This window comes from Diorhabda sublineata, chromosome 4, assembly GCF_026230105.1.
Source record: "Diorhabda sublineata isolate icDioSubl1.1 chromosome 4, icDioSubl1.1, whole genome shotgun sequence".
NCBI classification, from domain to species: Eukaryota; Metazoa; Arthropoda; class Insecta; order Coleoptera; family Chrysomelidae; genus Diorhabda; species Diorhabda sublineata.
The window spans coordinates 8,680,697-8,691,247 of record NC_079477.1 but is presented as its reverse complement, the minus strand read 5'-3'; the positions used below and the strand labels follow the sequence as shown (position 1 = coordinate 8,691,247).

The window sequence follows — 10,551 nt, the reverse complement described above, 5'->3', positions numbered from 1 at the left end:
GTTGGGATAAAATAAGGTTATTTTCAATGAAACATCATTTATATTTTATAATTTTAATAGTATCATAACACAAATTCGTATTACATAATTTGCAGGATTCTATGTAATAATTAAATATAATATTTTAATGTTTTTCAAAACATAAAAATATTGCAAATCGATCAAAAGAGATCCGGCATCGAAACGGGAAACCCAAAACCTTGGGTCAAAACGTTGACCTACCCCGGTATCTAGGAAAGAGAGAGTATCTACGTTTCTTCATTTTAAATTTTTATTAACAGTATATTCTCCACTTTCTTCATTTCATTTGTGACTCAGACGAAATTAAAGTGTGCCATGAAAGTCTACATAGTTATTATAGTTTTTCTCAGTTGTTTTTTTACAATAATTATTGCAAAAAACGATGAAAATTTTTTAAAAGAAGATGAAGGTATTTGGGGCCCTTTGTTGATTGAATGGGCTACTGCTAAAAGTTTAACTCATAATAATCGGTAAGTAAAGAGAAATTAAATATAGAAATAAGTATATTTTCTTTAAAATTGAGAATATATTCCGAAAATACGAATGGTAATAACTATATACTTAGTATTAAATAAATTTATCACGTAGAATCAAAGTGGAAAAAAATTATATTTTGTTTGGTTTGATATTTCAAGAATGTGTCATTCAATACTAGAATATCGGTCTTGGAATTGTATCTCAGGTCTTAATATCACAAAGTTGAAAGAAAATCCGTTAGCTAAAACACTTCTTTTTCAAAAACTCACGCGTAGGTATGCTTCTGACTCATAAAAATAATGTTTGGATCTTCAAAAATAAGAACAAATTTATATCTACATCGGTAAAGTAAAAGTTTCGGGATCACAGGAAAATATATCCCATAACTGTATATTCGTGTACAAAGTAATCAGTTCTGGTATAATGTAAAGTGCTGCCAATGTGCCTTCGAATGCCACCAGTCTCACTCTATCGCCCAACCTAACTTAAAGTCGAGAAATATACTTGAGTATTGAGTTCAAGAGTTTAGAGGGTCAGGAAATTGTCGTTAAGTCGACAGTACTCTGACAGCACTCTGTAGCACACCAGAAATGAACCCCAGAACTTCCAGTTCTCGAAATAAGTAACGTAACTTGATGCATTGTTTCGAAAAACATGGAAATCAGTATTTCGACGCGGTTATGAGTTTTCGTAGTGAAGCTGGTGGCATTCGACGTACAAATAACCAAAAGCTTCAATTTTAGCAATATGTATCAAATATTTACTATTTTTAGGCAAAGTCGTGTAATGTTGATTCCCATATCCCCAAATACGTTTGTAGCAGATGATAAAATGAGCAATATAACGATTCCAATGGAGAGTAAAGTTATACCAGGCAAAGTTATATCAACTACTCCAAATATCCCACCAAAACCTCTAAAAATTGTAAATAATAATATAGGAACAAATCTTCCACCGAAAGTTAAACCTCCAACGGGAGGTAGACAAATTTCCGAAACTGATCTTTACCTGCTAGGAGCAATAGAAAAATTGGTATATAAAGTTGATTTTATGGAGAAGAGGTTAAGGAGGGTTGAAGAAATGCTTTATTATAGTATGGCTGGTAACCGGATTGATGCAGGTAACATGCTTCAGAATTAGTAGGTTAGTTACGATAAGATTTCTTTCTGATGAAGTGATTACATCAACATGTGACAAACGGTAACACATTTTTAATTGATTATGACCAACTTCGTAAGCATATAAAACCAGAACTTAAATTTTTAATATTCACATTGTTCACATTGTTATCTTTTTTATCTTTCTCGTCGTTTGACTATCTTCTCTGATTTCATATTGGACAAAATGTTGATGTCAATTTTAATGAAAAGGTATGAGTGGTACTATACATTCCTAGATCCGAAATTTGTTTTATTGATCTTTCTAAACGTATGTTTATGTAATATTTAGGGTCGATTCATAGGCACAATCGAAGGTTCTATGAATAAATATCGAAACTGTGTCACACTTTACAAATTATGATTGCCAAGCAATTTGATAAGATCAGATGTTAACAATTAAGTTACTTCAGGGGGTATATACTTCAATAAACTCAATGTAGAATAACACACTGCTTTTATAAGACAGGCCTTTTCACGTAGCTTTGGCTTGATAATCTGTCAAATGTCAATAGACGACGCATAGAGTCATACACAAGTATACATAAGGTATATTTCACTAAGTGTTGACGGCACCTGACATATTCTTTTGGGCGTCATGAGTTACGTTCACGACGACCCTCGTGATGAGGTTAGTCGAAGTGAGCGTTGAAAGAAATTGAAGTAACGCAGATTGTAGTCATAAGAATAAATCTCATTATTTATTGCGGTATGAGATATTATAAGTACTTTTGAACGGAAAAGATCATGGTCATGGACGTAATTGTCGTGAGTGCTTAGTAGAATGCACCCATAGAGACTTTTCCACAAATAATAAGACGGTCTACTCATTAACCCTACACAATCCAATTTTGTCACATCACTTTCATTTTGGTGACATTAATAAAAATAATAGACAGATTAAGTCCAGTTGATATTTCTTCACTCTTTTGAGTTGAAATATTGCTCCGATTTATTTTTTGGCTTAAATTCTCATATTGGACTTATAAATTCGTTTAAATTCAAGAATCTACTCAAATTTTGATAATTGAGTTTTACATGAAAGAAACTACATTTCGTATGGATTGGCAACAAAGTAATTGCGGTTTTGTAGTATAAAATAAAACACTTTTTTTAACAATTATATATTTTCCATTTTGCTCATGACCTTTAGCCATCTGGCGATCTGCAAATTTCGAAATAAATGTTAATCAAATGGTGCCAGATCAGGGCTGTATGGAATATGCGACATCACTTCACATCCAAGCTCCAATAATTTCCCACAAGCTGCAAAAGATTTGTAAAGCCTTACATTATAATGGAGGAACACTAAACCTTTCCCATTTGACAATTCTGACCGTTTTTTTTTTGATTACTTCACCAGGTTGACAGTAAACATGAGAATTAATCATTTAGTTCCTTGAAAGTAGCTTAAAAACACAATACTTTTGTAATCCCACCAAACTGACAGCATGAGCTTTTTTGTTATTTTTCAGCTTTTGATGTGGTTTGTGCTGGTTCATCGTTTTTGCTTAATGATCGTTTTCGAACTATGCTACTGTATAGAACCCATTTTTCACCACCAATCCGTGATGATTCCTTTCAAGAAAGGGTCGGTTTCATTTCGTTTAAGGTGCATAATGCAAATGCTGATTCTTTATGTTAAATGAATTTCTTTCGTTTCGTGAGGTACCCAAATATCAAGCATTCCACTAACACATGACATTTTGTTTTTTCTTCAATTGTTCGCAATTTCTCGAACAGTTATATGACGATCCCCTTCAATTATGACTTTGATTTAGTCGTCATCAACTTCAGTAGGCCGACAAAAACATTGCTTATTATTGAGGGAAAAATATCCAGAATGGAATTTTCTATACCAAATCTGACACGTGTGCCCTGTTAAGCAATCGGCAACATAAACTTCAGATATTAAGTACTTTGTGAGCCGTAGCAGCTTTTTTTCCTTTTCGGAAATAAAAAAGTAAAATTTGCTGAAAATGTTCGATTCTGCACTCCATCTAAAATTAACTCACAACTAATAGTACTAAGTATTATATTGTTTGTTTACATTTTACTATCATGTGGGGTAATCTCGTGTAATTTATGACGTAAAAAGACAATATGACAGATTTGGTTAAGCAGATCGTACTATGCCTTGTGGAAGAGTCCTCGACATATGGTACGTCCCACAGAGCGTTCAAAACGCTGAGATACTTGGTCGTTTCATATGGAGTCTACAATCGTTGTTATTGCCGCAAAAACGTCACTAATGACGTCATGACTAATGCTCACGATCTATGTCAAAAGATTGGTTAAAATGAGCGTTGATAGAATGAGCAGCAAATTTGGCAACCGCGGAAATTTCATTACTTGATGCGATATGAGACCTTCTATTAGAAGCAGATGTTTCTGCAATTTAACCAAAAATTATTATTAATCACCTCAACGCTCAAACCACTTCATAATTAATTTATGAATGCAACGCTCGGGACTAAGTGAAATGAGAAAGATCGTGGTCGTGAGTGTCAAAAAATTTAATATCCTTTTCGACTGAAGCAGTTCATTATTTAAAATTTCAACGACTTGCGTTGCACAAAACAATGTGGTGTTTTTTTCCTCTCTACCCGCCATATCTTAGACTTACATGGATAACTTGGCTGAGAAAGTGGAAAAACATCGAAAAGGGTTTACGCAAAAACGACTTTGTACAATTATAGCCGATTCTATGAGGATATCTCTTTGGATTATTTTAGTGACTCTAAAAGAGTCAAAAAGCATCCTCAATGTCTTTATGGTAAAAAATGGTTTTCATTTTTTTTACAAGAATAATTGTTATTTATTAATTATGACAAATCTAGCTGCAATTACCCTCGCCCGAGCAAAAAATACCCATACCTCATAAAATAAGTGGTTTGCGTTAGTTATACTTAATCAATTTATTAATTATGACAAATCTAGCTGCAATTACCCTCGTCCGAGCAAAAAATACCCATACCTCATAAAATAAGTGGTTTGCGTTAGTTATACTTAATCAATTTATTAATTATGACAAATCTAGCTGCAATTACCCTCGTCCGAGCAAAAAATACCCATACCCCATAAAATAAGTGGTTTGCGTTAGTTATACTTAATCAATTTATTAATTATGACAAATCTAGCTGCAATTACCCTCGCCCGAGCAAAAAATACCCATACCTCATAAAATAAGTGGTTTGCGTTAGTTATACTTAATCAATTTATTAATTATGACAAATCTAGCTGCAATTACCCTCGTCCGAGCAAAAAATACCCATACCCCATAAAATAAGTGGTTTGCGTTAGTTATACTTAATCAATTTATTAATTATGACAAATCTAGCTGCAATTACCCTCGCCCGAGCAAAAAATACCCATACCCCATAAAATAAGTGGTTTGCGTTAGTTCTACTTAATCAATTTATTAATTATGACAAATCTAGCTGCAATTACCCTCGCCCGAGAAAAAAAATACCCATACCCCATAAAATAAGTGGTTTGCGTTAGTTATACTTAATCAATTTATTAATTATGACAAATCTAGCTGCAATTACCCTCGCCCGAGAAAAAAAATACCCATACCCCATAAAATAAGTGGTTTGCGTTAGTTATACTTAATCAATTTATTAATTATGACAAATCTAGCTGCAATTACCCTCGCCCGAGCAAAAAATACCCATACCCCATAAAATAAGTGGTTTGCGTTAGTTATACTTAATCAAACAAGGGCTAAATTTCGCTCTTTATCAATTACTATCTCAACGTTGATTAATCAATTTTCAAGCAATAATGTTTTTAGAACCTTGTCCCACAAACTTCACCAGGGTTGCTCATGACTGTTACCATTTCAATATTGCAACAGGGCGAGAGCTCGATTGGAAAGCGGCCAATAAATTCTGTAAAAAGATTGGAGGATTCTTGGCAGAAATGGAAACTATAGAAGATAATCAGGATCTTGTAACATTTATACAGGCAACACAACAGTTAAGAGGTAATCATTTTTTTCAATATTAGAGTCATGGCCCCCACATTTGATTGCGGGCCCTGTAACCAGGATCAGGATGTTAGGGATTAATAAATTACCTTTTAATTAAGGGAGGGCCCTTCATGTTCGCGTAATCCCAGTATGCTATGTTTCAAAAATTGAATGGTATTTTTTAACCCTTTCACAAATTCTATTCAAACTTGTAATAATTGATAATAAATAATAATTAAGGTTCTAAATCTAATAATCTAATCTAATAATCTAAAAACCAAACTTTATTGACAAAATTATTGCAAACATAAAGTAAATCATTTATTTTTATTCTTTATTATAAAAGTAAATTCACATTTTGAGATAGATTTCTCTTGCTGACCAAGATTAAATTTCAAGTTGACAAAATAATAAGATTATGACAAAGTTAGGAATTAAACAATTAATGTTTTCGAAGCGCTTGGTACTTCAACTACAAAATGCTTACTTAGATGTTCGATAATCTATTTAATCATGGCTTCCCTAGTTCTCATTTCACTAAAATCATTGAGGACGTCAATAGTTTCGGCCAATTCACTCTCAAACGATTTTGGCCAGTTGTGCTTCGTTGCCAATTTTTGGGTTTATATATTTAGTTAAGAAGCTTCAACGGGTCCTTTTCTGACTGGAACACTTTTTCTTTTTACCTGTTAATAGTAATAATAGAGCAAAAAAGCACCAAACCTAAACAACTCCATCCACGTCAAATGGAGTCAACTGACGAACTGGTGCAAAGTGCTTACTTTTTGAACAAAGTGGAGGGAGTGTATGGGGTCCGAGCAGGAGTTGTATGCAAACAGTAAATAGCACATGTGCACCTAATTAAATAGTAACTGACCTAGAATCTAGAATTTACATTAATTTACGAAACATTGAAATTGTCATAAAATATTCTGCAATAAATTTAAAAATTAAATTAAAAGAGCGCTAGGCTTGGGCTACCCGTGGGCCCGGGAGCTGTGACAAGAGTTGCACCCACCCTTGTGGGAGCCATGATTAGAGTAGAAAGTAGAATATGGTCAGCTTAATGTATCGAATATGTCTACACCACTTGAAGTATTTTAATCTTTTTATGTAGATATTATAAGCAAAAAAACAAACTAAAATACGTCTTTAAATACAAAAGTGCAGTCATTGATGTGAGAATACGCTGAATTAATTTTAGTGCGCGTTTTATTTTTTGCAATAGGTTTGTTATTGGTAGCTGCACTAGTCCAGTTCAGTACAGTTCCAGTGCAAGCCAGTTAATGAGTGTATAGAATTAGTTCGATCGGATACAAAGAACGATATAGAGTATGATTAGTGCAGAGAGCAATGGATCATTTGTTGATTGTTGTATTTGAGGTTATTTGATGTGATTCAGGCCTTGTAGTATCAACAATAATGGAAAACTATTTAGTACTTTTTGATATTTTACATTCGTCCGATGACCAAGATGTAGTGCAACCGTTTCCAGGTTACACTTATTGTACTGTCTTGCACTGCACTGGCTCTAGACCCAGTGCAAGTAATGAAGCTAATTGGGTGAACTAGTTCTCTTGCACTGCTACTAACAAACCTAATAACTCGAAGATGTTCATTTCATATATGAGGTGTGAATAATTATGATAATGTGTATGAAATGCTGAAGGCAACTAACGTATTCAAATTGATAGGGATGAATACAGTATCCATCTAAATAGCATTATGTTCAATTGGAAGATAAAAATATGCCATTGCAATCTATAAAAAATCAATTTATTAATTTGTTATATTTTGAGGGATGAGACAGACGCGGCCGACGACTTTCTTTTATACATAGTAATCGACACGTCCAGCATTTATAGTTTTATTTTAATCAATTCTAACGGAACCATGACAAATTTAATACTTAAACTAGCGTCGGATTAAGAAGTAGTGGGGCTTGGGGCTATAATCGACTCGGAGCCCACTTAATGAAATCAAAATCAGCTCGAACTCTTTTAAATGTAATATATATAAATAATGAGTAGAAGTAAATTCCAATCTTATTTCATAAACTATATAAAATATTTATTTAATAAACTTCTTTCCCGATTTAGTTGTGGCAAAATTTTCAATTATCTCATTAAAATTCATATTCTCTAACAACTCATTTTCAATGTACAGCCTTGTTAATGACGACAATCGCTCATCTAACATTTTAGAGAGATGTTCATTTTTTATTCTCTTTAAAACTGAGAATGACAATAGGATCCTTGCAGTGGTTGGTAATTTGGGTTTCTTTCAATATTTTCTGTGTGTACTTCATTTTTTGTAATATGAACGATGAGCTTCTCATCGAATTGGTTCAGGAACGACCAGTTTTTTACAATATGAAGGACCCCAAGTTGTCATGTTGCAGTTCATGTTTGAACACGCATCCTATTTCCCCCTTTAGTTTATTAAGAATTTCGTCAGCCGATATTTTTTTTCCACTAAAGGTCACGGTATGGTACATCACAGCACGGATATATGTTGAGCATCCTTAAATCCATGATTTGTCGCCTGTCACGATCTTATAGACGTCTTTTGAAGTACCACTATTGAATTTTTTCAGCATTTCTTTGCACCTATCCACACGAGTTTTTTTGAAGGATTACGGTATATAACATGACGATCTTGTAATATCAGTTTACGTACAGCACCGATGTTTTATGACACAATAGCCGATTTTGGGTAACATTCACAAAATTCATCCTTTAGCGAAGTGCGACTTCTATTGTATTCGAAAAACAAGCGAAAATAGTGCGATTCGAGATGATGCTTCATCACCAAAGTTTAAAAAGTTGATCCGCACCATGCTGGTGGTGTAATCCACGCCGAAAGTCATAAAAAATCATCGCACGAAAATGTTCTTGATTTAATTTCTTTTTTTTTCCAAGATAATTGTTTCAAGTATCTGTAAACAAATCAAAAAATATTACTCGTTTAACAACACGTTCTGAATATGTTCAGCATTAAAAATGCCAAACTTTGTAATGGCAATGTCAATTTTGACATATTCACATTAGTGTTGCCATATCTTAAAACTTAAGTAGCAATCCTCGGAAAATGGATTAAGTAAATCGCGATAAAACATAAAGACTCTGTCCAACAATTACTATTTTATATCAATCAATTTTAGAGTAATCTTGACAAATTATACCCGTATGTTCCTCATGAATCACTTTATTTATTGGTGCCAACCACATAAAAATCTGTTGAGTAGTTTATAAGTTAGGAGCGATTATACACACAGATGAGGTGAAAGGACTTTGGTTTATACCGAACATTTGGAAAAAATGAAAAGTTACTCAAAAGCAAGCATATTAGTAAATAAAATTATATAAAACATTAATAAGACCAGTGATTGCTTACGTCATGGGAAAAACTGTCATAAATAAAGAGAAAAAAGAAGACCCGAAGATAATCGCGAGAAAAATACTTAGAACTCAGACCACAAATTACAGAAGATGGAGAGAGAAGATTGAAGAAATATAAAGAAATATAAGAACTGAGAGAAGAAAATATAGTAAAGTATGTAAAAGCACAAAGACTAAATTGGGCAGGACACATCATGACAAGAAAACCTTCAGAAATGGTGACGAGGATACCTCTATGGCCAAGAGGCAGATATGCAGACCAAGAAATACCTAGAGAAACCAAATTGTAGAAGATACCAGAATCCTAGAAATAGTTTACTGGAAAGCCAAATGCAAAAACAGAAAAATAGAGAAAGCTGACAAACGAATCTAGGACCTACAAAAAACGACAACAAAAGAACAAGAGGAGTAATCTATCCCAATAAAGGGATATGTAGCGCTAGCCATAATACAAAAGATTAAACAGCATGATGATAGTGAAATAAGTAAATATTGCAAGTTGTATCTAAGAATAATTGCTAATTGTTGAACAGATCAAGCCCTTAATATAACTAAAGTATCATGTAGTGTGTAATTGAAACCATCATCTGAATAAACATATAAAGTTATCCTTCTCACGTAAACATAAATTTACTTCATCATATTCCTCTACGTTTTTTCAATGACCCCGAGTGATTACTGCATCGTGTTCTACTAATTTGTATGCATTTTAAACAGATTTTCCTTTTACCAAAACCGGTACTCAAATAGTTTGGGAACCCGTTGATACATTTTAATTTTAATATATTTAGAGACATTTGGTATGACACAGGTCTATACTTAAGTGATTAATTATAAGCACATAACCCGACTAGCAATGACTAATTTATAATGGATATATATCACTAATAGAGTAATTGGATAGATCTATAAAACAAAAATATAAATAATAACTCTCGTATAACCATAGTAACATAATATTATTACCAATCTAAAGTATTATTTCTATTACTTTAATCTTATACCCGAGTAAAACTTCATAAACTCACTTTTAACTTTTGTTTTAAGGGAGAGACTTCTGGGTTGGTGGTTTAAACCCAGGACTTCTCTGGATATGGAGTAACAGTGCACGACCAGTTGCCGCTCCTGGTTCACAAAATAACAAAGAAAATCCATCAGCTGCCATTCAGGGCGAAGGAAGATGTTTAAGACTTGCTTATAATTCTGCGCTACGATCTTACAATTACAAAGGCACTGACTGCTCTATAAGGTACAATATGATTTGTCAATCACCAGAAAATACTTCCAGCAACGAAATTAAAAGACTAGGAAGAAGCAAAAATATTTTGAGCGATTAGTCGAATTAGTAATATATTGACATGATTAAAGCATATTTAGCAGAGCACGTTATTATATTTATTTAGGTTATTTATTTATTATATTTAAAATATTTCTCATTATATTTTTACAAATTATTTATGATTATTGTAACCTGTTTTATTGAGACTCCCATGAAAACTAAATTGCATACCAATTTGCGGGG

General features: G+C 33.1%; 1 protein-coding gene across 1 annotated transcript; it reads left to right on the top strand.

The window, feature by feature from the left end:
* Window positions 1–302: 302 nt before the first annotated feature.
* On the top strand, window positions 303–10,502 carry LOC130442851 (uncharacterized). Its single transcript, XM_056777230.1, has 4 exons — window positions 303–491; window positions 1,272–1,618; window positions 5,452–5,643; window positions 10,077–10,502. Exons 1-4 carry the CDS (start codon window positions 337–339, stop codon window positions 10,364–10,366), a joined length of 984 nt encoding a protein of 327 aa, XP_056633208.1. The 5' UTR covers window positions 303–336; the 3' UTR covers window positions 10,367–10,502.
* Window positions 10,503–10,551: the final 49 nt, after the last annotated feature.

What these genes read in the sequence shown, in the direction of transcription:
- LOC130442851 (XM_056777230.1), top strand. Translation starts at nt 337, where the DNA reads ATGAAAGTCTACATAGTTATTATAGTTTTTCTCAGTTGTTTTTTTACA. An exon ending in TGGTAACCGGATTGATGCAG is followed by an intron (nt 1,619 to 5,451) that starts GTAACATGCTTC and finishes TAATGTTTTTAG; the next exon opens with AACCTTGTCCCACAAACTTC. An exon ending in GGCAACACAACAGTTAAGAG is followed by an intron (nt 5,644 to 10,076) that starts GTAATCATTTTT and finishes TTTTGTTTTAAG; the next exon opens with GGAGAGACTTCTGGGTTGGT.